A 27265-nucleotide genomic window follows, 5' to 3' on the forward strand; every position below is an offset into this window, starting at 1 on the left:
AAAATATTAATGTGCAAAAACAAAGGCACAGTTGCAGATTAACTCTCACTAGGCAGGAAAACAAAATTGGTACATCACATGAGACCCCTGTGAATACACAATGAGAACACTACATAAAATATTTCACTCCCAGCATTTTAGGAGGATATCTAGGCGAATTTGCATTTATGCAAAGAAAAAGAGTATGATGTTCAACCATAACTATATCAGATACTGAATGAATGTAACTAAGTTCATGTGAAAGAGTTAAACAATGATGTTATTTCACATGTTTATAGGTCATATGCACATGGGCACGTGACTTGTCAAAAGTATGTGAGAACTTGTGAACATGCTCGCCTGGGCACGCAGACTCCACCATTTGGTAGGTCTTTGGGGACGGGGGAATCGTTTCTGCTGTCCTTGTTAATGTTAGCATGGCCGTAGGCGAGAAGGGATTCCCAAAATGACTGTCAAAGAGGAAGTGCCATTGGTGGCCGATTAACAATTTGGGAAGGTAAGGCTCACTGGTTCTCACTGATTATACAGGGAGACTGCAATGCTCACACTGCATAGTCACGTGAGGTTGACTTACTGGTACTTGGTCTTCTGGCTGCTTGTACACCTATCTAGTAGCACTGTACAGCAAGCCATTAAGTTCTCTGTTGGTTGATTAAACCCTATACATTACTCAAAGTCAAGGAAAGTGTGTCAATTGTGAGGTAAAGCTTCTGGTGCACATTTTGCCCGCAAAAACTCACCAACCACATACACGTGAATGGGTTCAAAATGGTTCACATGGCTCTGAGCACTATGAGACTTAACTTCTGAGGTCATCAATCGCCTAAAACTTAGAACTACTTAAACCTAACTAACCTACGGACATCACACACATCCATGCCCGAGGCAGGATTCAAAACTGCGACCGTAACGGTCACACGGTTCCAAACAGAAGCACCTAGAACCGCTAGGAGATCTGACTGGGGACAGAGTCTATTCCGATAAGTTGCTCGCTATGCATATAATGTTTGGTGCATACCCGTGTGTCTTATGGTGAAGTGTTCGCATTGTCTGCAATGGAAAACGAAAAGCACATGCAAACAATGGGGAGCGCAGTACCTAGAACTCATATTACATTTGAAATAACAAAGAGTTCAAAGCTAGGATGTGTTCACACAATGTGTTGTATTCTCATACTGACACACCATCACCATAAATTCTTTATCACGTTTATACACTATGAGAAGTTGCAGAACTTGACAGATGGCACAGCAATGGTTCTAGTTTACCAGCAACGACACACTCCCTCAAAATTTTTGAAGCACATATTAAATGTCCCTACATACACTTTCTTCATAGTTTATTTTTTTTCCTCTGGTAGGGCATATTATAACATCCTCATCAGAAGAGAAACTGCACATGATATCTCATTAGTATAAACTTTGGAACATTTAACTGTTTCTCATCAATACACACATTACCTACTTACTTTGAAAAGGATACCATGTTGTTTTGAAATGGGGGAAAAAAATTGAAATCCACATAATACAATGAGTTTCAATTTCTTAACAATAATATTTTGTTGTTTTTCACCTACAACATCTGGGTTGGTGTCCATTTGGGTAATGTTATTGTGGTGTTATGGCAAGTTGCACTATTGTTCATAGCTCTTAGTTGCTTTTCTGCTCTCTATTTACTCAATGAAATTTATGCTTTCAAAAAACATAGTAAATTTAAAGTTATGAAAGTAGGTACACTACCTTTTTTCCAAATTCAATACAGGAACTTAAAAGGGAATACATCAATTTTATGGATGCTAAGAATTTTGCATGCACACAGGATATTTCTATTGTGTAGCTGAAAACACCAGTACCTTCACTAATATGGTTCACACTGAGTTTTCATTGTCAATTTCCCTACAGTAACTCACCTTAGTCTCCCATGTAAGGTCTTTCTCTTTGCGATCCTTAGCCTCATCTCGCTGTTTCTGTTCCAATTCATACTTTGCATTAGTAGCACGTTCAATGTCTTTTAGCCTGAAAAATATTTCACAACCTGTAGCCTATTATCTAGGCACACACACAGTATTTTCATTCCTCTTAAAATAATTTAATCAAAGAGCTTAAAATGTTAGATGTTACAATGGTTGTTATTATGAAGTATTCACAGAGATGATATTACAACACTTTGAGGTTAACATATAGTTCAAACAACTTATTTATTGTGCAGCTAGAAGCTTCAATTGCTATGGAACCAGATTTACACCAACGGTATGCTGAAATTGAAACGTGTTTTTGCAGGTAACTACTTGAATAGTTCAAAAAACTGCAATGGCAATAAAAAATTTCCGAACAAACTAAGAAATACCAAAGCATCATAAAAGCAACTGAAAGTAAAGATGTGAGTCTAGTAGGAAACAAAACAGATACTCACTCAGTAATGGTCAATTACTTCAACCAATTCTTGAATGGTGACATCCAAAAACCTGAATGACAATGAAATGCAGACTGGGTATTACAGAAGAAAAGAAGCAACAAAGAATAACAATACCTGAGCTGGTTGGCAGGAAGCTATGCATGACAAGAGCTCAGAAAAATCTAGTTACATGGATGTACTAAATGAAGATACGATCAAAGCTGCAGGAACATATGGAATCCATTGGTTGTACTGTGTTTTAAACATGATATGGAATGAGAATGAGATACCTGACAATTGAAGCAAATGTGTAATTATTCAAAAAATGTTGACAGGAAACTACTTCAAAATTACAGAGATTTTGTACAGATTAAAAATTTTCCACAAGATTACAGAAAGATGACTTCAAAAGATAGTTGAACCTCTCCTGGAAAAAAAGGAGTACAACTGACCTGATCTTTGCAACAGGAACACTACTCACAAAACATCCGGGAGAAGTTAAGAACATCACACTAATTTTTCTAGACATAGAAAAGTCCTATAGCAATGTACCAAGATCCAAAATATGGGAAAGACAGGAGAGAGGAAATTTACAGCTGTGTTTGAGTAGGAAATGTACAGAGTGAATTGTCTGGGACTGAACGTGGAGTAGAGCAGTGGAGTGCCTTGTCTCCACTGCTTTTCATCAATGAGATCGATGATATTAATTAAAAGGGTAAAAGCGCTGCATGTACCAGAACTGTAAGCAATGGTTTTTACTGATAAAGTTATGATCTGGACAGAGATAAATTAAATCCAAGAAAAACTAAATACACTGAACAATGAGGAGTTTGGCCTCAGTCACTAAACCAAAGATTGTAGCCATAAAAGAAAGCAGAGAAAGAAGACAGCTCAAGTTACAGCTGAATAGAGACCCATAAAGAATATGCAACATTTTCCATACTGGGGTGGTGTGATAGAATGTAAAAACTTCAAGTGACTGCAGTCATGTACGTGTGAGTTGAGTTTGTCAGTTGTGTTTGTGTGTGTGAGAGAGTAAGTAAGTAAGTAAGTAAGTAAGTAAGTAAGTGTGTGTGTGTGTGTGTGTGTGTGTGTGTGTGTGTGTGTATGTGTGTGTGGTGTGTGTGTGTATTTTTTTTACAAAGGCCTTGCTGGCCAAAAGTGCCTATCTGTGACTCAGCATCTCCGCTACACGGTGATTGTCAACTTTCCTTTTCATAATATTGTTACATTCCATCATGGATTTTCCATTGTTTGATTATACGTATACTGTGAGACACATTAGAATTGAGAACTACATGAACAAAATCCTTTACAATAACAACACAACTACATAAAATCGATAAAATTTGCAAAAGTGTTAGTTTTAAATTGCTCCAGTGGTTAAAGACGAAGTTTTTAGGTGGGGAATTAAACAGATCTAACCACCATTCGGAAGCTGTTTCCTGTCTATGTTATTGATATCTTGGCATGTCTATACCGTCTTTATTGTGAGTTGTTAGTGAATTTCATTTCTCTTGCTGGAGGTCTGATGATCTATCTCTATGCAAATGAGGCAATCGAATATGTATTGGCTGAAAACTGTCAGCACTCAATCTGGAAAAAATTGAGTTTACAGCTGTCAAATTATTATTATTATTATTATTATTATTATTATTATTATTATTATTATTATTTCTTGATGAAATAACACTCACTGCTTTCTTTCACAGTAAAAGCACATTCTTGCAGCCTGCAGGATGAGCCCACAGCAGCAGTCCATAACTGACATTTTCTATAGACAAGTATGTGAATGGGGTTAAAAGAAAAATTTTAAAAAAATTTAAAAAAAAAGATAATATGTGGATACTTTAAAATTATATTAGTAACTGTGTAATGTCAGATCCGCTGCCACTTGCAATGTATCTATTCTCTCATTTTATGTATTTTAGGATCGCCAATTTTTATGTGATGTATGTGACTAGCTTTGTCTTAAATCATAAGTAACAAATTTTATCAGTAATCCTGGTGTATGTTCCTGTAAAGAAAAGTTTACGGACTATAACGAGGGAAGAAAAGCATACTCCAATGTATTTTATTTTAGTATATTTTATAAATTAAATGTAGCCTTGACATTTCATTGTATCTGAAGAATGTGATTTATTGTAGCAATCAACTTCAACAGTGATTCATGGAAGTTTACAGTTATTTTGGACACTTATCGAAAACATTTTGAGCAATTTCGATGGAATAGTATACATATTTACTTAGTATTGTTTGCTATAATAGAGCCTGGTTCAAGAATGCATCCTGTATTTGTGCAGAGGCATTGTGATGTTTTGTCCCAATCCGTGGTGCTGCATAGTGAATTGGATTGCTGGCGAGCGTTTTATGCCATTCATATTTGTAAAATGTATATGCATACAAAGTATTATGTATCAGACCTCTGTCTTCATATCATTTATGGGCATTTAAATCAATGTGAGAGCTTCTCAACAGATAACACATGTCTTATCCTCTATTATGTTATACATAAATATTCTCATCCTATCCTACAGCCCCTCACAATCATAGCTCTATTTAGAAAGCTATATGATGTTGACAGATGAAAACACTTTACGATGTAAAGCTTATAAGTTGTATCCTTGGTGTGCACTATCTTTGCTACATGCACAGGCAGTATCTTTAGTAACTATATTTTCGCGCCAACAGACTTAGCTCCACATGTTGTCAGTGCACCTGAGTTTGTGTGTGTGATAGATTACTAGAACGATAGTAACACTGACAGTTTAGTACAATTTAACAGCATTTTACAATGTAATAAGTGTTGTAGTCATCGGATCTAGTGGGACTCTCACAGTCAAAAGGCTGCATTTTGATGACAACATGTATTCATGTCAGATAGTCTTATATTCTGACAGAATGTAAGTTATGTACATTTCTCACCAATTTTTATAATTATGCTACTATTTTAATGAAATGTTTGCTTAATCATGTATATACACCCTCTGCTTCACTTTTGTCTTTTTTGTGTTTAGGTAACTTTTGCAGTGTTACTTGAAAATGACCCTAAAGCCGAAATTGCAATTGTAATAATAAATATTTTATACAGTCAACAGCGACTATGATGTCTTTTAAGAAATCTGTCATCGGTTATTCACGCAGTGCTCAGAACAGAGCCCGAATAACATACGATTTTAGCTTGCCAAGCAGGGCCTTGCATGGGATACAGTAGAATGCTTTACTAAGTTCACAGAGTAATAGTGCTATAGACTGTCTTCAAAACCCTGACTTAAATTTGTTATTAAGATAAGTACTGCTGTTATCATTGACCTGCCCTTCCGAAATCAGTGTTGTATATTATGAAAGAGGTTATTTCCTTCAAAGTAACTTAATTGTTGATCTTTCATTACTGTATCCATCGCCTTAGCTAGTACTGGTATTGTAGGTATGGGTCTGTAGTTTGACACTTTACGTGGATTACCTTTTTTGTTAAGAGGTACTAAGTGTCTTACTTTCATGAAGTCTGGAAATTCTCCATTATGAAGGCATTTATTTATTACTACTGTTAGCGGTTGTGCAGTTTCATGGATTAACATTTTTAGCTAAGTGCAGGATGTGCCATAAATATTGGGACTCACTGAAAGTTGTAGTTTTTTACTATTTTTATTACGTCTTTTGGATACTCACTCTTCCACATTACCACACTGCATTTATTCGCGAATTTCACACAAACTGCAGGATCTTTTCCAAAGCCAGGAATTTCACATACTGTGCTTTTTATATTTTTCCAATATTCACTAAATTCATCTTGACTGCAAGAATTAGAGCAAGAGGTGGGCCTTTACCTGCACTCATTAACCGGATTCCAAACTGGCTTGTAGGGATTGTAAACTTCTGCAGTATATTTTGTATTGCTTTACTTCTTCAGTTTTTCTACTTCCTTTCTGTACCTCCTTTTGTTCTGTAAATATCTGCGGTACAGTCTACCCTCAATAACAATGTCTTCAGCTGCTTTGACATTGGTACTTGAACAATATATCTTATTTTAGCTAGTGAAGGGGTACGCCACCTCTTTATTTCAACTGTTATCTGTATGCATTTTAGTCTGGCAATTTAATATCTCACAAATTAGTGGAAAATGTTCATCAAATTTGACTTTTATGGTCTCGAGTACGCAACTGAATGCCTCATTTTGTTCAAATTAATCAAATAAGTGGTGCCAAACTTTAAAAGCCACTGTAGTTTTGAAATCAACTAAACTTTTCTTTGTACTAAGTCTATTTCCAAATATGTAATTTGAATGCCAGCTGACATGGATGAACTCTGTGAGTACACTTCACGATTACTGCACTACAATCTGCTGGTATAGGGTCAACCACACTTACACTGTAGTCCCAACTACTTAGGTTTGTGACAACTGTGTCGAGACAAATGCCTCTTCTTGGTGTAGAAAATTTGCCACAAATACTCCAAAGGTGCTTACTAAGTTCATGACAGCTCTCTCATAATCACTACCTTCTCCAATATGAATGCCAAAGTCACCGTTATAAGACAATTTGTGCCCTTACATGCACTAGGTGATATATCTTTCCAAGTGGTTGATGAAATTTTCAAGGTTGTCATCTGGGGAATGGTTCACAGAAACAGCAATTAAGTTAGCACCTGGAAGCCCCAAGGCAGCCAGTTCTAGATCCAAAACTGCCCTAAAAATACTCTGCATTGAGGTGATTATTTACATATACAGACATACCATCTACACCATTTCCAAACATTCAGTACCTCTGCAGTTTTTTTTTTTTTTTTCCTCCTGCTCAGCTAGCCAGTGTTTACAATATATTGGGTCTCATATCCTCAACAAAGAGTGATAATGTATGAAGTTTTTTTCCCAAGACACTGCACATTTGCACTGGCTGTAAGTAAGTTAGTACATCTCTCCCCCCACTCCCACACCAATGGCGTCGTTTCCTCTTTCACTGGGAAGTTCTTGGTCTTGAGAGTTTATTGCATTGGACATCATCTAGAATAAAAAATGTCTAATCACAATGTTTTTGGACCTTATACTATTGTCCATTATTTTACTTTTTAGGTTGAATTCTACACAAATTCTGAACCTGTTATTTATTCCCTTCATTTCCAGCTTACCAACTATAAAACTGTCACAATTTGGGAAAGTGTTTTGTGAGAAGTTAAATACAGTTGAAGCTGTAATGTCATCTATTAGCCTGATTAGGTGAAACCAGGCTTGCTTGTCAACATACAGCTTTCCTTTTTTGTCACGAATGCCTATTATGACTTTACTTCTGTTTTTAGTAACCACATTTACAAACATTTGCATAGTAGATTGACTTCAAAGTACACTGTTCACCAGTTTTCGATTTTTGTAGCACAGTCTTGTACATTTTCTTTTCTTGTATCTGCAGTGGTTTTTGCAAGTTCATTTTTTCAATTAACTGATGTCTAATTTCTTCTGCCTCCTCATTTGTTTTTCCACTTCCTGTCAGATGATACTGATGCCTTCTGAAGAGTCTCCAGCCATCAGCTTGTTTGCATTTGTATTAGGTTTGTTTTCAATGATGGTTTCATTGACGCACTCACTGTTTACACTTGAGCTGGATTTCATTGCAGCAATGTTTGGATTTTCAGTGTTATTTCTCATTGGAAGATTAACACCTAATGGATTTTCAGGCTTTTTGCTAGTGTTATGATTGGTGATAGTGATATGTTTTGTTTCTCTGATGCACTCCTGGGGACTTGTGATAGTGGCAGATGACTCCTGTCTTGCATTCGGACTTTGCTTCGGATTAGAGATTTTTGCCTCTTCAGCTTTGGCTAATACATGGCAAACAATTTTCTACATCCTCTATACTTTCTCTTTCCAGGCTTCTCCAAGATTGGACGCTTTTCCATTTTGTGCCAAAATAATTTCTAACCTATTTGTTGCAGTCATAGTGTCTAGTTTTCCTTTTATTTGTTATTATTCCTGCTAAGTTCCTCGATTGTTTTAGTAAGATTACTCACTAATGAAGCAGCATCATTTCCTTGCTGCTTGGCATATAAATTTTTTTCATGTTTTCTGTGTTGGATCTTCTGAGATTTTGTCACCTAATTTCACATCACAGCTTTAACAAAAGTATTTTAACTGACCTTGCAAGCATTTTGGAATGCATCTTCACAGTTGGTGAGGAACAGACATTTTGTGTGAAACAAATGTCACACCAAAGTCCACAAAAAAATGCTAAATTCCTTATTTTAACATTTTTCACACACTTTGCACACAACATGCTCTCAATGCAAACCATATTTGTCACAGTTCAAGTGAGGTGTCTCCCTTGTGACAATAAGATGCCACAGTTGAAATTAAACTATCTTCAGTACCAACTATATTTCCATTTTTATCTCCTCACTAGACGTGATCAGCCAGAGAGGGGGGGGATAACCAAATCTAAGCTGCTGAAATGAAGTTTGTTAGATCTGGGCATACAATAAGGAATTAAATGAACAGAATGGATGCAGGTTTCAAACTCAGGGTACAGGAAAACTCTACTTGTCTAGATTAATGGACGCAAGAAACCACGACCAGCTAAGAAATTCATTGAAAGTAGGTGGCCAAAGAGAAAATGGACTGGCAGGGTTAAGGAGGACATCACTGAAAATGTTTCCTTTGGGATAGGATCCTTGGGCAAACCTGTGCAAGGATAGAAGAAGTTGGAAATGGCTTGTCACTAGCACATGAGAAACTGGTGCTACAATCTGATGATCATACATTATTGATCTGTAGACCCATAGGGAGGTCCTCAAAGATGTGTTCCACATCAGAAACTAAGAATATATAACAGACATTTACACTGCCCTACATAATTAAATTGTTTCCCATTGCGATGTGAAAGTTTGAAATTTGACTCGAAGGTGTCTACAACTGTTCTCTGTAATGGTAAAAAAGCATGGCAAACTGCGAGATTACCCTCAGGCTCGGCAGTGCTTCGGACAGCAAGGTGTTCAACTTATAAGATAAAGGCCACAGCTCACAAATTCATGTGAGGTGTAAGGTGGGTTAATGACACCGCATTGGCACAAACATTTTTCCACAATTCTTTCCAACGCCACTGTGGACATGTCACATGATGGAAAGATCATCGCAGCCCAACTTACCCGTATTTTACCCTCCCATGATGGATGTAAGAACTGCAAAGCCAAGCTTTGAAATGATGTGGTTTCCTATGGCTGGCTGAGGGAAATATTCCACGCACGCTATCACTCAGAATCAACATAGAAAGGGATCATGGTGGTGGCATAAAGGGTTCATTGAAACCACCACTTGATATGGGCAGTGATTCGCACACATTTCACAGTCAAAAGTTATAGTTTGCAGTTTGATGAACAAGAAGATGATGTTCTTGACAGCCTTTAAACATGGCTGTTGACCACTGCTAGACGCCCGTCCAGACGATTCAATCCGCCTCTAATGGCATTGTGAGCCAGAAACCCCACCAAATGTGACCACACCACTTTGGAGCACAACGCAACGGCAATTTTTGGTCTGGTGTACTGGGTGGAGCTGCTAAGGGCTGTTCAAATCCCTTTGACAAACTCTGAAACTCATCCAAAGCAGCAAAGGGTACTTATGCTTTTTCCAACCCTCCTGTAATGTGATCATGGGGAGAGGGGAGGGTGGGGGTGGCGCAACATTGACACACACATATATAAAACAGCAAAGGGCGCCTCTTAGACCACCCTCACTGCCATCACCCACCACTGATGAGCATGTGAAAAATCTCTCTATACAGAGACAACTCTTGATGAGAGTCCTAAGCACCTGCAGGCAAGCTATGCTGCTGCTCTTGTGCCTGCTAGTAGGCTTGCAGAATTGGAGGGGTGTCAAGGGGTTGCCTGTCCGCAAGCTCTCTGTATAGGTACATTTATTAAAGTCTTGGTGAAAGTGGATGGGTGGCACTGAGAGTGCTGCTCAATCAGCGGGTCTTAGAGCAAACCTCTGCTGTTTTACTCAAGCAAGTGTTGATGTCACACCCCTCTGTCATTATGTCAGTGGAAGATGCAAAACATGGTGGCTGAGAAACTGTAAGCACTATTTACTGCTTCCGATCACATCCAAATTTCATCAAATTGTTTTGACTGGTCCCTAGTGGTTCCACCTTGTACACCAGAGCAAAAATTGCAATAGCATTAGCTACATTCCAAAGTGGTCACACCACATTCAATGGGGTTGCAGCCCCATGATGGCCTTAGAGAACGGTTGTATCATTTGAGGTTGCAGGAGTGTCAAAGGTTATCAAGAACTATCATTGTTGACTGCACAATATGAGGGAACAAATATTCCGAGGGAATGGGTGGTATCATTGGCACACTATATGCCACCTCCTAAGGTGTTTTATGTTGATTCTGCATGGTGATGTGTCTGAAAAGTTTTCCTCCAGGACCCATAAGAAACGCAAGTAATTTCAATGCTGGGCTAGGCAATTGCTAGGCGATTCTGGCCCCAATTGCAGAGGCGTTGAAAGAAGGGATGGATTGTGGGTAAGAGAGGGTGCAATGACGTTCCCATCTTCTGACATGTCCATCATAGCTTTAAGCAGAATTGTGATGGAAACTAGTGCCAATGTGACATTGTTAATCCATCTTACAATTCACATGAACTTCTGAGCTATGGCCTTTTTTTTATGTGACAACACCTTCTGTTTGTAGAATTGCCAAGCCCGAGGGTGATGACGAGGCGTGCCACGCTTTCGCACAGGCGTTGATATATATCAACGGGCACATGTGAAAATGTGTGCCCCGACTGGGACTCGAACCCGGGATCTTCTGCTTACATGGAAGACGCTCTATCCATCTGAGCCACCGAGGGCACAGAGGGTAGTGCGACTGTAGGGACTATCTCACGCACGCCTCCTGTGAGACCCCCATTCTCACCTTGCATGTCCACACACTACATTCGTAGTGTCCCACCCCAACACACTCATTACACGTGGAAGACATTCTTACCAAGTCCTGTAAGAGTTTGGGTAATGTGTGTGCATCCACACAGAAGAGGAAGGTCACGGCTGGTATTGCCAGAATTATATACTGATACAGATATTGTATCTGTCCTTTCAGACATCCATGTAAGTACATTGTTCTGGCAACACTGACCATGACCTCCTCCTTCCGTGCAGATGCACACAGATTCCCCAAACTCTTACGGGACTTGTTAAGAATGTCTTCCACGAGTAATGAACGTGTTGGGGTGAGACACTACGAATGTAGTGTGTGGACATACAAGGTGAGAATGTGGGTCTCGCAGGAGGCGTGCGCAAGATAATCCCTGCAGTCGCGCTATCCTCTGTGCCCTCGGTGGCTAAGACGCATAGGGTGTCTGCCATGTAAGCAGGAGATCCCAGGTTCGAGTCCCGGTCAGGGCACACATTTCCACCTGTCCCCGTTGATAGATAGTTAGTTGGTTTGTGGGATTAAAGGGACCAGGCGGCTACGGTCATCGGTCCCTTTTTCCAAATACTAAAAACACCCACAGAGAATAAAAACGATGAACAGAATAGATGACAGATGACACAGAACAAGAGAAACTTAGACAAAGACCAGACAAGACGAACTAAAATCACAAAGAGTGTGACAGTGGTTGGCCGACCATAGAAACAAAAAAGGAAAAGCCAACCACTGCGAAACACATTAAAAAATCAGACTAAAATCATAGGCCATAGGCCAGAATCACCACAAAAAGACACACACGTACATTAAGCGAAAAAGCTCCCTGCCCGAATAAAACGCAAAACTAAGTCTGCTATGGCAGAGTAGTCAGTTAAAAGGGCAGGGAGCGTATCAGGCAGCGCAAACATCTGCCTGAGCACAGTTAAAAGGGTGCACTCCAACAGAATATGGAACACCGTCAAGGCCGCCCCACAACGACAAAGAGGTGGGTCCTCACGACACAGTAAATAACCGTGTGTCAGTCGGGTGTGCCCAATGCGGAGCCGACAAAGGACGACTGAGTCCCTGCGGTTGGCTCGCATGGATGACCGCCACACAGTCGTCATCTCCTATATGGCACGGAGTTTATTGGGCGTGGTCCGATCGCGCCATTCAGCATCCCAAAGCGCAAAAACTCTTCGGCGGAGGACTGTTCGTAAATCAGTCTCTGGGAGACCAATGTCCAGAGATGATTTACTGATGGCCTCTTTCGCCAGGCGGTCAACTTTTTCATTTCTGGGTATCCCAACATGGCCCGGGGTCCAAACAAAGACCACAGATCGGCCGCAATGGGCAAGAATATGCAGGGACTCCTGGATAGCCATCACCAGATGAGAACGATGAAAACATTGGTCGAGAGCTCGTAAACCGTTCAGGGAATCACTACAGATCAGGAAGGACTCACCTGAGCAGGAGTGGATATACTCTAGGGTACGAAAGATGGCGACCAGCTCAGCAGTGTAAATGCTGCAGCCAGCCAGCAATGAACATTGTTCTGAATGGTCCCCTAGAGTTAGCACATAACCGACACGACCAGCAACCATCGAGCCGTCAGTGCAAACAATGCCAGAGCCCTGATACGTTGCGAGGATGGAAAGAACGCGGCACCGGAAGGCCTCCGGAGGGACGGAGTCCTTTGTGCCCTGTGCGAATTCCAGCTGAAGGCGAGGGCGAGGGCGAGGGCGAGGGCGAGGGCGAGGCACACATCAGGGGCGTGAACACAGAGGTGCCCCGAAAGGAGGCGGAAGAGGTAAAGCCTCAAGCCCGGAGAAAAGCTCTCTGACGCGGACTGCGATCGTACATCCAGCGCTGGGCCGATGTTCTGAAAGATGGACGTGCGACGGTGGGAATAGTAGTTGATAGTTAGCTGAATACATCGGCAGCATAAGCGGCCAGCAAACATTGGCGCCCTAACTACAGTGGAGGGACACCTGCCTCCACTAGTATGCTGTCCACAGGGCTGGTACGTAAAGCACCAGTGGCAAGGCGTATCCCAATGTGGAGGATTGGGTCCAGCATCCACAATGCAAACGGAGATGCTGAGCAATAAGCCAGGCTCCCATAATCCAGACGGGACTGGATTAACGCCTGATAGAGCCGTAACAGGGTAGATCGGTCGGCAGCCCAACTAGTGTGGCTCAAGCATCGCAGAGCATTTAGATGCCGCCAACACGTCAGTTTAAGCTGCCGAATATGAGGCAGCCAAGTCAACTGGGCATAAAAAACCACCCCCAAAAACCTGTGTGTCTCCATCACAGCAAGAAGTTTACCATCGAAGACAAAGCCGCGGCTCTGGGTGAGCAGTGCGTCACCGGCAGAAATGCATAACGCAGGTCTTGGCCGCCGAAAACTTGAACCCATGAGCTACAGCCCAAGACTGCGCCTTACGGATAATGCCCTATAGCTGACGTTCAGCAGCTGCAATGCCAATAGAGCTGTAGTAAAGGCAAAGGTCGTCAGCATACAGGGAAGCGGAGACAGAATTTCCCACCACTGTAGCGAGCCCGTTTATTGCAATTAAAAACAGGCAGACACTGAGGACAGATCCCTGTGGTACCTGTTCTCCTGGACTTGGGAGGAACTATGGGAGGCCGCGACTTGCGGGCGGAAGGTAAGATACGACAGAAAATTGTGGATAAAGATCAGCAGAGGGCCCCGAAGACCCCATCCATGAAGCGTAGAAAGGATGTGATGACACCATGTCGTATCGTACGCCTTCCACATGTCAAAAAAGACAGCGACCAGGTGCTGACGGCGGGCAAAGGCAGTACGGATGGCCGACTCCAGGCTCACCAGATTGTCAGCGGCGGAGCGGCCTTTACGGAATCCATCCTGAGAGGTAGCCAAAAGACCCCGAGACCCAGTACCCAGTTCAACCACCGGCTCACCATCAGTTCCATTAACTTGCAAAGAACGTTGGTGAGGCTAATGGGGCAGTGGCTGTCCACCTCCAAAGGGTTCTTGCCTGGTTTCAGAATGGGGATAATAATACTTTCCCACCATTGCGACAGAAACTCACCCTCGACCCAAATACGGTTGTAAAGGTCAAGGAGCCGTCGCTGGCAGTCCACTGAAAGGTGTTACAGCATCTGACAGTGGATGCTATCTGGCCCAGGAGCGGTATCAGTACAAGCGGCGAGGGCACTGTGATTCCCACTCACTGAATGGAACATTGTAGGATTCAGGATGGTGGGTGCGAAAAGAAAGGCTCCAACGTTCCATCCGCTCTTTAATGGAGCGGAAGGCTAGTGGGTAATTGGAAGAAGCGGAACTCAGAGCAAAATGCTCTGCCAAACTGTTGGCAATTTCGTCGGAGTTTGTGCAAACTGTTCCATTCAGTGAGAGCGCTGGGACACTGACAAGGATTCGATAGCCATAGAGGCGTCGGATCTTGGCCCAGACCTGTGATGGAGAGACATGGAGGCCAATGGTGGACACGTACCACTCCCAGAACTCCTGTTTGCGTTGGCGCATAAGGCGGTGGGCTCGCGCACACAGCTGTTTGAAGGTGATAAGGTGTTCAATGGAGGGATGTCGCTTGTGATGCTGGAGTGCCCGCCGGCGATCTTTAATCGCTTCAGCGATCTCAGGCGACCACCAAGGCACAGTCCGCCGCCGAGGGGACCCAGAAGAATGGGGAATGGCTGGTTCGGCAGCACTAACGATGCCGGTGGTGACCGATTGAACCACCGCATCTGTCATCATTAGAGAGAGGCTCAATAGCGGCAGTGGAGGAAAACAAGTCCCAGTCAGCCTTATTCATAGCCCACCTGCAAGGGCGCAGAAAAGACTGACGCTGTGGCAGTGACAGAAAGATCGGAAAGTGGTCACTACCACACAGGTCGTCATGCACTCTCCATTAGACAGATGGTAAGAGGCTATGGATGCAGATCGAAAGGTCGATGGCGGAGTACATGCCATGCGCCACGCTGAAGTGTGTGAAGGAACCATCATTTAAAAGTGAAAGATCGAGCTGTGCCAATAAATGCTCAATGGTGGCGCCTCGACCTGTCACCACTGACCCACCCCACAGAGGGTTATGGGCATTGAAGTCGCCCAGTAACAAGAAAGGTGGTGGCAATTGGGCTATCAGCACAGCCAGGACATGCTGCGCGACATCACCAGCCGGTGGAAGGTAAAGAGGCAGACGGTAACAGCCTGTGGCGTCCACACCTGAACAGCGACAGCCTCTAAATGCGTTTGTAGAGGGACAGACTCGCTGTGGAGAGAGTTAAGGACGTATATGCAGACGCCACCTGACCCCCCTTTCATAAGCTGCCCGATTCTTATAATAAACCAATAGCCATGAAGGATGGGGGGTTCGCATTGCTGGAAACCAAGTTTCCTGAATTGCAATGCAGAAGAAAGGGTGAAGTCTGGTAAGTTATCGGAGTTCAGCCATATGGTGGAAGAAACCGCTGCAGTTCCACTGGAGGCTGATATTGTCCATTGCTGAGAAAGGCGTGAAGGGACTGGAAAGGCAGATTACACCACTGGGTCACCTGCTGCCTCCGATGGAGCACCTGTGTTAGTGCCATCCATGGTGTCTCAGGGACCAGCGAGATCGAGGTCCTCAGCGGACGCCAGAATCTCCACCTCATCCTCAGATGCAGAGCTTGTAGGAAACGGTGGGACGGGTGCCACCGCAATGTCGTTGGTCTTGGGGACTTTCTTCTTTTTCTTCTTCTCTCGCTGTGCCTTCGGTGGTTCAGGCTTCATGGGCTTCACTGGGTCAGTCTCAGGGATGAACGACGACCGTGAGGCCCTACGACCAGGGACTGGTGGTTGTTTCAGCCACTTGTGGACTTCCGCTTGTCCGCTGGTCGGAACTTGTGAAGGAAGGTCCCCAAGGGACCCCTTCCTGGCAAGAGTAGCCAAAGAAGTCTTACTCTTCTCCAGCTGGGAAGGTGGGACTGATTTCCCCGATGGTTGGGGGGGTGTTGCTCCTGAAGGAGATGGAGCAGGAGCAACAGGGAGGGAAGTGCCCCCCCACAACCAACGCAGCCGGTGGATTCTGACAGATCTTAGAGCCAACGATATGTGACGATGGGAGAACCATTATTGCAGCAGCGGTGTAGGTCGACATCATTGCCACAGGATGGAGCCTCTCATACTTTCGTTTAGCCTCGGTGCAGGTCAGGCAGTCCAGGGTCTTATATTCCATTATCTTTCGTTCCTTCTGGAATATCCTACAGTCCGGCGAGCAGGGGGAATGGTGTTCTCCGCAGTTAACACAGATGGGAGCACATTGAGTATTGGGATGCGAAGGACGTCCACAACCTCGACATGTGATGCCGGAAGTACAGCGAGATGACAAGTGCCCGAACTTCCAGCATTTAAAACACCGCTTCGGAGGAGAGATATATGGCTTCACATCACAGCGGTAAACCATCACCTTGACCTTTTCGTGTAAAACACCGCCTTCGAAGACCAAGATGAAGGCACCGGTGGCTATCTGATTATCCCTCGGACCCAGATGGACGCGCCAGACGAAGTGAACACCCTGTCGTTCTAGATTGGCACGTAGTTCATCATCGGACTGCAGAAGAAGATCCCTGTGGAATATAATACCCTGGACCATGTTTAAACTTTAATGGGGAGTGATGGTGACGGAAACATCCCCCAACATGTCACAAGTGAGCAACCTCCGTGACTGGGCAGAGGATGCCTGTTTTGATGAGAACTGACCCAGAGCGCATTTTGGACAAGCCCTCCACCTCCACCTCCACAAAAAACTGGGGCTTGGTCGACATGAATGATTCCCCATCAACTCGCGAACACACGAGGTACCGGGGTGAAGAATCTCTACTGCCTTCTTTGGACAAACGTTCCTCCCATGGAGTGGTCAGGTAGGGAAATGATCTCTGATCAAATTTCTTTCCATTGAGGTTAGACCTCGGTCGCTTAGAGACTGCTGGTGGAGGCCCACCAGCAAGAGATGATGTACAATGCTTCATTGCGGGTCATCCGCCCTGATGCCACCCACTCCGACCACGGGCTCTCCCCACGGGCGCCACCCAGCCGCAGCAAAGACCATCTGGCAGGATGGCCCTTGCCGGGAGTCCCGATGCCCGAAAGGGATAGGCATCTACTCCTTGGCATAAGTGGGGAGGTAGCAGCTCAGGCATTAGAAGTGCAATCCCTTTGTAGTCAGGGGGCTACCACCAAGAGGGTACATGACAACCCCACCACAACAAACTAGCTACCGTGCTGGTTGTCGGGTGTCGAACATCCATTAATAAAGGGAGCAAAGATGGAAGTGTACAATGGAGGGAATGTAGGCTACCCGGTACACACTGCAGATGATGTGGCCGGAAGCTCAGTTTAAGTCCAACTCCAAGACAAAAACAAATATGCCAGATCTTAGGGCAAGATGGATATAGAATGCACCACATAAGGCGTCCTTCCCCAAATGGTACGTACTAACGGAAAAATTTGGAAATAGAGTGGTCAAACCCCTTAGGGGACCATCACATTAAAGGCCGAAACAGTTGAGACTCCTTTTAGTCACCTCTTACGACAGGCAGGAATACCGCGGGCCTATTCTAACCCCAGAACCCGCAGGGGGCCCCCGTTGATATATATCAAAGCCCGTTAGCAGCTGAAGGTATTAATAAAATTCCAATTTCATTCTAGAGGGCTGCAGGTCATCAATTGTGTCTATTCTTTCAGACATGTCCAAAAGAACAGACACCATATCCATACAAGTATATTACAGAGGATGGTTGTAGGCTACTTCAAAACAAATTTCAAACTTCTAGGTTGCAATGGTAGATAATTATGGTACTCTGAGAAACAGATCCTTTAACACATATGTATTACTTTCTATCACCGAATGGGCTATGATAGTCCTATTTCCTGATCACAAAGATATGCTTCAAATTATGGTTTATGGATTTTAGTAAGAAGTAGCTGCACATCTGCAAAGTTAATGTATCTGTTAACATATCTAGTGAATTACTTGCTCACATGACGAATGCTGTTAAGACTAAGGGGTACAGTGATAAACAAGGAGCAAATAAAATAGTGATATTTCTAAGAACTGCAAGCAAGTTTTTTTAAAAGATGCTATAAAATATTTGGCACTGCCAGAGAAATGTGTGAATGTATACTCGGAAAAATTCACTTAACAATAAGGAAATATTAGCTTGGTAAGATTTAAAATTGAACTGTTGAGTTTGAGCTGTCGTATTCAGTATCACTCTGCCGATACTGCAGTTCTAAAGTGATGATGGAAAGTCATGGGTGAAACACAAATAATGGAAGGAGCACAGGTAACAACTAACCAAACAGTTGAGGTATTTAATGGTCAACAGCCATGAAAACAAAGTTGAAAGCAGTGTCAAGCTTTGGGACAATGTCATTACGCACACAGGTGTGCGCATGCATGCACACACACACATGCACGCACGCACGGAGAGGGAGGGGGGTAGGCAGAGGGGGGAGGGGAGAGGGAGAGTGTGTCACATTGCCCTGGCCAAATAGAGTGCCTGGAGCTTGACTTGGCAGAGAGAGAGAGAGAGAGAGAGAGAGAGAGAGAGAGAGTGAGAGAGTGAGAGAGTGTGTGTGTGTGTGTGTGTGTGTGTGTGTGTGTGTGTGTGTGTGTGTGTGTGTGTGTGTGTGTGTGTGTGTGTGTGTGTGCGCGTGCGCGCGCGCATACTTATAAGGGAAGTTTTTTGAACTCCTTCGTTGTAGCATACTTCAAACCTTAATTGTTATTTTCATTTCTATGAAGATGTCTATGTGGTAGCTGTCCTGCTCTATTTATCACAATTACTTGTGACAGTAACGTTTTCTTACCACGTGACTCATATTCTACAACCAACACACAGTATGACAACTGCCAAGACTACAGAAAGAGAATAGAAACTTCAGTGACCAGAAAGACTGTTCATAATGTTGTGAAAAATAAATGTCATGAGGAAGTTTTGAACTTGGCTTATCTGGCTTCTTGTCTAACACTGCAACCACTTAACCATGATGCCGTGACTGCTTAATTACTGTCAATTTTACACTTCTTCAACTGGAACTATACACTGCCCCCCCCCCCCCCTCCTCCTCCTCCTCCTCCAGCATACCTTCTTCCTGTTTTCATGGTTGATCTGTGTTCAGTTTTCGACAGGCTATCCACTGGGCAATCGTACCACTAAATCTGAGGAGGAGAGGTGATAGGGAGTTCCCTGGTTAGTAGAGCACCTAGCTGCCTGCGGATCAGGCAGCACTGAGTTACGGCTAGAGTTTAAAGAGGGCGCAACAAGGCGAGGAGTGTTTTATGCATCTGTCACACATCACTCAAGAAGTTCTTAAGCGGACACCCAGCCTGAAAGCTCAACAATGTTTCCAGCCCTGTTTAAGTGCCTGTTGAATGGTTAACGCCTTGATTATACGTTAAGTGGTAATTTTTACTCCTGCCATTACTGATATTAAGAGTTCACAAAACACTAATTTCTTTGAGTATCACACATTTTTCCTGAAGCATCCTGCATTTATGGATACTACACATGATATACAGTGCACTTTCATGTTAGTGTCAGTTCTTTTCAAAAAACACAAGTTTAAAAAAAAGGCTTCATATGTGCAAAAATTTTGCCAACATTTCTCACCTGAGACCAGCAGTAACTTCCTTCCACAAGCGGCGAGACTCATTGTCAGACTGTTCTGCTATTGGTCGAACACGTTTTTTTGTTATGTCGATACGATTAACATCAACAAACACCTCGGTTTTCTGAAACAAACATAACTTGAGTAAGGTACAACAACACGCATGCAACACCCCCCCCCCCCCCCCCCCACACACACACAATTATTTCTATTAATCATGCAGTACATACTGAGAAATGAAAGATTCACCCTGGTTCTCGAAAATAAGGCACTTCATTTGGAAAATGATGAAGAGGAGGTTTCTGCAAGGTGGAATGGTATACTACACTGCCATGTAAACTGAGCAACATAAAGGGTAACTACGATAATGACTGAAGCAGAAGAAATGAATTAAAATTTGTGCTGCAGCCAGGAATTGGACCTGGGTCGTCTTCTTGCTTGCTAGGCAGAAATGCTAACCATTACACCACCATAGCACTATGGTTAACATTGCTGCATGAACAACCTAAGTTGAGTGCCCTCCCCACAACAAATTTCAAATCATATCTTCTGCTTATTTTCCCTTACATTGTCACTATTGCCGAGGCTCTCCGGCATTGGAATAGCACCCTAGCACTGGGCGTAATAGGAAGTCCTGTACCACAGAGGATCTTCTAGATCTTATAATTACATTTTTCCCCGAGACATTCATTAATTCATTTCTTATTCTTCAATCATTTTCAAAGATAAAGAAGAGATTTTAATGTCCTGGGGGAAAATGTAATTATAAGATCTATAAAGGGAAACTGATATGAACAATGAGCTACAAATGAAATTCTGGAGTTGTTAGTTAAAATTTATAGATGCAGGGCCCAACAGCAACATGAATTACTAAATGCTTCAAGTTTCCAGCCACATCAAATGTAACTTTCATCACCTTCTGATCAAATACTCCTCAGACAGTGTCGAGCAGTGAACAACTGCTGTGCTATCAATGTATCTATGTAGTCATGTTATATAACGTGAAGTGAAGCTCAGTTCATCACCAAATAAGACAATGCTTTTGTCTTACATCTGGTGAGGCCACTTCATATACCCAGCTTCATTGAGCTGCTTGGAGATCTTTGTTGAGAGCGTTTCCCAATATTTAAACTTTCACTGCCCTATTTATTATGTTCTCCATGTGACAATGGAGATGGTTTCGAATAAAATTTTCTATTTGTTTCCTTGAAATACATTCCACCACCCAATTTCTAAGAATATCATAGATGCAAACATCTTGTGCTTCATCAAGCATTAATCTATTGTGTACACTATCTGCCACACACAACAGAACCAAAAGCATATAGTTTCTTATATATGCTGAAAATTTTGACTCCTTTATAATCCTTCATAGGCCTGAAACATTGTCGCTGTTGGTACTGGAGACATGAAGACTGATATGTTGCTCGAGTTAGAAGCCAGCTAGCTTCCCCACTATTTATCCACTAAACTGTAAAAAGTCAAATGTGTCATGGACACAGTAATAAAAGCAACTAAGCTTCTTGAGTTGTAAAGTCAAGTCCATATCACAAAAAATAATGCATAAGCAGGTTTACTGTGTATGGAGCTGGATGGTTTCCAATTACAAAGTGGTTTGCCTGGTCGCAATAGAATGAGTTGCAATGAGAAGGCCACAAGCTTACTCAGTGACAAGTATGTGTGTGTGCATGATACGCAGTTGTGTTCAGTGAATTAGTGCTCAAATAGCAGCTCATTTTTCATTTTTGTGATATTGTTTCTTATCATTTACAGTGCAGTTTAGAAGACACTAGACATAGCTTGTTTTATTGTTTAGCTTTGATTGGTACTTCTTTGTATATTGTTTTATATAGATTTGGACTGTAGAAACAGATGGGGACTGTGCTGCTTGCAAAAGGCCACAATGTAAACTGGCTGTTGTCTGTAAATGGCTGCAAAGTGGCACTGGTCATGGTTAACAGATAAAACTCTCTATATGTTAATGTGTCTCCCAATGCTCAACATCTGATCAGTCTGTCCTCATATTAGGGTGAATGACAGACAATGGTGGGTTTATGATATAAATATATAGACTTTCTTGCTGGTGTCAGTCTCTTAAAATTCTTCTGAGTGCACTGCAATGTCACTTAATAAAATACTTAAAAATCTAAAATAAGCTGATGTTTCGATCAAGTTTCAGCAGCTGTCATCAGGGTTGAAACACTGGTTTATTTTCGTATTTTACAAAATGTTGTGGCAGTACACCCAAAAGGATTATAATGAGAATGCTAAGTTTGCTTACTCTACAGTTGAAAGGCAAATGTGGATTCAAACATGCAAAAGTTAATTAACATGTTGAAGACTGTTTGCAATGAACTCCTGATTTACATGTATACACAAGGGGACGGAGGTACACTACTGGCCATTAAAACTGCTACACCACGAAGATGACATGCTACAGATGTGAAATGTAACAGACAGGAAGAAGATGCTGTCATATGCAAATGATTAGCTTTTCAGAGCATTCACACATGGTTGGCACCAGGGGCAACACCTACAACATGCTGACATGAGAAAAGTTTCCAACCGATTTCTCATACACAAACAGCAGTTGACCGGCATTGCCTGGTAAAACGTCGTCGTGATGCCTCGTGTAAAGAGGAGAAAGGCGTACCATCACGTTTCCGACTTTGATGAAGGTCGGATTGTAGCCTATCGTGATTGTGATTTATCATATCGCAACACTGCTGCTCACGTTGGTCAAGTCCAATTACTGTTAGCAGAATATGGAATTGGTGGGTTCAGGAGGGTAATACGGAACGCCGTGATGGATCCCAACGGCCTCGTATCACTAGCAGTTGAGATGACAGGCATCTTCATGGCTGTAACAGATCGTGCAGCCATCTGCACGAACAGTTTGACGACGTTTGCAGCAGCGTGGACTATCATCTCTGAGACCATGGCTGTGGTTACCCTTGTGCTGCATCACAGACATGAGTGCCTGCGATGGTTACTCAACGACAAACCTGGGTGCATGAATGGCAATAAGTCATTTTTTTTTTTTTTTTTTTTAGATGAATCCAGGTTCTATTTACGGTATCATGATGCTCGCATCCGTGTTTGGCGACATCGCGGTGAACGCACATTGGAAGCGTGTATTCGTCATTGCCATACTGGCGTATCACCTGGTGTGATGGCACGGGGTGCCATTGGTTACAAGCCTCGGTCACCTCTTTTTCGCACTGTAGACATTACATTTCAGATGCGTTACGACCCGTGGCTCTACCCTTCATTCAATCCCTGCGAAACTCTACATTTCAGGAGGATAATGCACGACCGCATGTTGCAGGTGCTGTACGGGCCTTTCTGGATACAGAAAATGTTCAACTGCTGCCCTGGCCAGCATATTTTCCAGATCTCTCACCAATTGAAAATGTCTGGTCAATGGTGGCCGAACAACTGGCTCGTCACAATATGCCAGTCACTACTCTTGATGAACTGTGGCATCATGTTGAACCTGCATGGGCAGCTGTACCTGTACACGACATCCAAGCTCTGTTTGACTCAATGCCTAGGCGTATCAACGCCGTTATTATGGTCAGAGATGATTTCTCAGGATCGATGCACCCAAATTGCGTGAAAATGTAATAACATGTCAGTTTTAGTATATATTTGTCCAATGAATACCCGTTTATCATCTGCATTTCTTCTAGGTGTAGCAATTTTAATGGCCAGTTTTAAATATGGTTTGCCGGCCGGGGTGGCCGAGTGGTTCTACGCGCTACAGTCTGGAACCGAGCGACCGCTACGGTCGTAGGTTCGAATCCTGCCTCGTGCATGGATGTGTGTGATGTCCTTAGCTTAGTTAGCTTTAAGTAGTTCTAAGTTCTAGGGGACTGATGACCTCAGAAGTTAAGTCCCATAGTGCTCAAAGCCATTTGAACCATTTTTTAAAAATATATTAAATATACTGATTGTTATTTCTTACTTAAGGGGGCAATAACTGGCCTGCATACATACTAAGTACGAAACTATGAAGTAGGAAATCTCCACCTGCAAATGTATATTCATTCGACCACATTAAAATTTTGCTTAACTTCAAACCCAGCTATCTCAAACCTGCCCCACAATTTAACATTCAGTTATATACAACAAATTAATGTGTGTGTAACACATTCCAGTCATTGCCTATAAAATTATGAGCATATTGTGAGCATTCAAATAATCTCCAAGTGCAGCATTCATGACTGTTATTTACAATGTATTATTTCCAAGCAGTGATGGCTTTAATTCAATTTTTGCTCTTTTAGTACTACAGAAAGATGCTAGATAGATGTTCCTGCTTCCACCAAGTACTACATGGCTTGAAAAAATATTTGCAGATGTAATCAGCCCCTGCACATTTGTTGTCCCAGTGTGCTTCCGCAGTTGTCTTGATTGGAAAAGTCTGTCATAAAATGTGGAACAGTTTGACTGATGATGAAATTCTGGGGCTGCTTGAAGAAACTGGGTCCTAAACTGATGATGATAGTTATGAAATCAATGACAGTATTTTTGAAACTGACAGTAATCTGCTTCTGTCCTTCATGTTATAGGCAGGAGCCACACCAAGAATACAAAAATGTTTACGACATTTGGGGGGACCTGTTGCAGTCACTGTTCCCCAACTATTACTGTGTTAATCATCCTGGAATTATGGACAGTTAGAGACACATATCATCTCAAGGCCATGTGTATGTGTTTCTGTTTTTGTTTTCAGAGGGCTATTTTAACCCGGCTGATCCTAACGCGATTACGTATTTCTATTGCGTCCATGAAGTTAGAGTTGAAAGAAATTCTCTTGAAAATAAAACTTTGTCTGGTACCAATCAACAACTACTAGTGAAGAAATCAAATTTTATGTTTGGAGACTAATTAGAGAGGAGAGGAATTAGAGATCAGTGGAATACGACATCCACTGTACTCTAAGCATCAGACCAATCACTGTCTGTAATGCCTTATACAGCAATCTTTGTGTTGTCAAGACTTGCAGCTGGTGGCACAGAGAAATCCTAGAAATATGAGGTTTCAAAATATATATATATATATATATATATATATATATATATATAAAAAATAAAAAAATCTTCACACATTGCTGGTCAGAACCAAATTGACAGTCTAGATAACTATAAAATGTGACCATACCAACTTGATCTCGATGCAAGAATTCATGTGGTACGATATTCACATTGATATTTCTCCAACAAAACTGAAGAGAGCTAAAAAACATGAGCAAAAATGGTGTGAGCATTCTTTACTGCATCTGTATGGAATGTTACACTCTTGATGGAGCAATCTAAGATCTTGAGCCTGATGTTGTTGGAGTATGTTCTCCAGCTATTTTAAAAACCTTACAGAAGCAGTCAGTCTTGCAAGATGGCCTTGTTTCATTACAAAAATGAGCTTGCTGTTCAGGAAGCCAAATCACAAGCAGGTGCAAGGGACTCCCAAAACATAAAAAATGCATGTATTTCTCTCAATAAATAGATAAAGGGAATCATTTGTGGACTCGGTTGTTTCAATGGCTCTACAGCATTCGTTGACATGGCCATTAGCACCATTTCAAGATAAATTAAAACTTCTCTTTAAAGATGTCAGAAAAAAAAATCAAATAATACCAGTAGATCCTGTCATTAATAAGTACAGAGCTATTCAGCTATTCCAAGTCACAGATGAGTAATGATAATATTATTTCTATATTAAATAGGTGGTTGCACTATGCATTAAAAAAATTACATTCATACTCCTAAGAGGCAAGGAATTAGATTTTAACCTCTCACGAAAGTTTAAAAGGCACTTGGGGTACCTCAATAACGTAGCTGTAAAATTTATATCTTCAGTGTCACAAATCTATTGCTGTTTCTATAAAATATGTTGCTATTTCTGTGATGGTTGTTGCAGTGTGACAGCTGTTTCCTTCCAAATCCATATCAGATTTTGCTTCCATACTGATATCAGAATGTACAATATCTCTTGTTTTTAAACATATTGTATGCCCACTGCTCTCTCATTGGGTGCATAGAACCAGCAGCTGACACACCCCCTTTTGTTCCCATCATACATCATTGTGAGTGTTGCAGAAATGTATATTGTTGTTGATTGTTTGTCCAATTTTAAAGTCAATTCAATTCTGACTACAAATGGATCAGGCAAATTTCAGTTCAGATGTGGTAGAAATTCATAAAAAGCCAAAGTATGTGATACAGATTCCCATGGTTGGCAACACGACTTTATTTGCTGCCTCTTCTCTACTCTCCTCCCCATACCCATCCTAGTTCTCTGCCAAGATGCTGTCACTGTTCCCCCTTCACACTTTGCTTAGTACCGTGCTTGAGCAGCTGCAAACACAGACAGCAAATTCTTCTAAGGTGAATGTCATATATAACAACAGCAACCAATACAAAAATAAAAGATCACAATCAAGATTCAGTCCAATTCTCAAACTTTCGGTCATCCCGTGATCTGACATTGTTTTCTACGTTAAGTTTCCATCTTGTCTCATCTGAGTGTTACCATCATATTCTACAGCTGACTAAAGGCTCAAATACATGAATAGTGACCAAATTTATCATCTGCATCTGTGACCAAATTTATCATCTGCATCTCAGTTAGTAAATTACTATAGTCTGTCAAAACCAAATGAAGTACTGATTTGGGTTCAAAATCGAGCAACATTTTTTAAAGGACAACATTTTTGCTTCTGAATGTTACCCTTAGTTAAGAAACAGCATAAATATTCATGTATGGTACACACACATGTATGAGAAATTTTATTGTAAACATGTTCAATACAACTCCTGTGTTTTGTACAACTATCAAATTTTAAGCAGAACAATAGATTGTTGTAGTGGCTAGTTCATAGTTTCTTGCACATTCCTTCACTAGTGCCATGCAAGTAAAATACCACGCGATTGAGTGCACATGACCTCAACAGACACTGCTTCGGCTGTAAATGCACCAAGACTCTCAAATAATCTGTTCAACAACATAAAAATATTGACCTCCGCAGCAATATATATTTCTTTATATCACTTCATTGGTGACACCACTTTCTGGTGCACAGCTGCTATTTTTGCAAGCAGAATATAAGATTCTTGGAGGGGAGAGAGAGAGAGAGAGAGAGAGAGAGAGAGAGAGAGAGAGAGAGAGAGAGAGAGAGAGAGAGAGAGAGAGAGATAATATTTATGTAAAAAGATCTAGTAAGTGTATTACTCACCTTTATAGCTGTAGTCATTTATATAAAGAGTGTTCAAATCAAAAGGAACAGAACACTGTAACAATCAAATTGCTT

The 27265-nt window shown here is 42.0% G+C and overlaps 1 protein-coding gene across 4 annotated transcripts in view; it reads right to left on the reverse strand.

The window, feature by feature from the left end:
* The window catches only part of LOC126272399 (oxysterol-binding protein-related protein 9), a 480270-nt gene that overhangs the window by 9697 nt on the left and 443308 nt on the right, over nt 1-27265 (reverse strand). For all 4 annotated transcript variants that reach the window (XM_049975226.1, XM_049975225.1, XM_049975222.1 and 1 more), the window contains 2 exons: nt 19956-20077; nt 1910-2015 (listed from right to left, as the gene is read on the reverse strand). In XM_049975226.1, the coding sequence (XP_049831183.1) occupies nt 1910-2015; nt 19956-20077 (228 nt within the window). The remainder of the gene's footprint in view (nt 1-1909; nt 2016-19955; nt 20078-27265) is intronic.

Source organism: Schistocerca gregaria, chromosome 5, assembly GCF_023897955.1.
Source record: "Schistocerca gregaria isolate iqSchGreg1 chromosome 5, iqSchGreg1.2, whole genome shotgun sequence".
In the NCBI taxonomy this organism is placed as follows: Eukaryota; Metazoa; Arthropoda; class Insecta; order Orthoptera; family Acrididae; genus Schistocerca; species Schistocerca gregaria.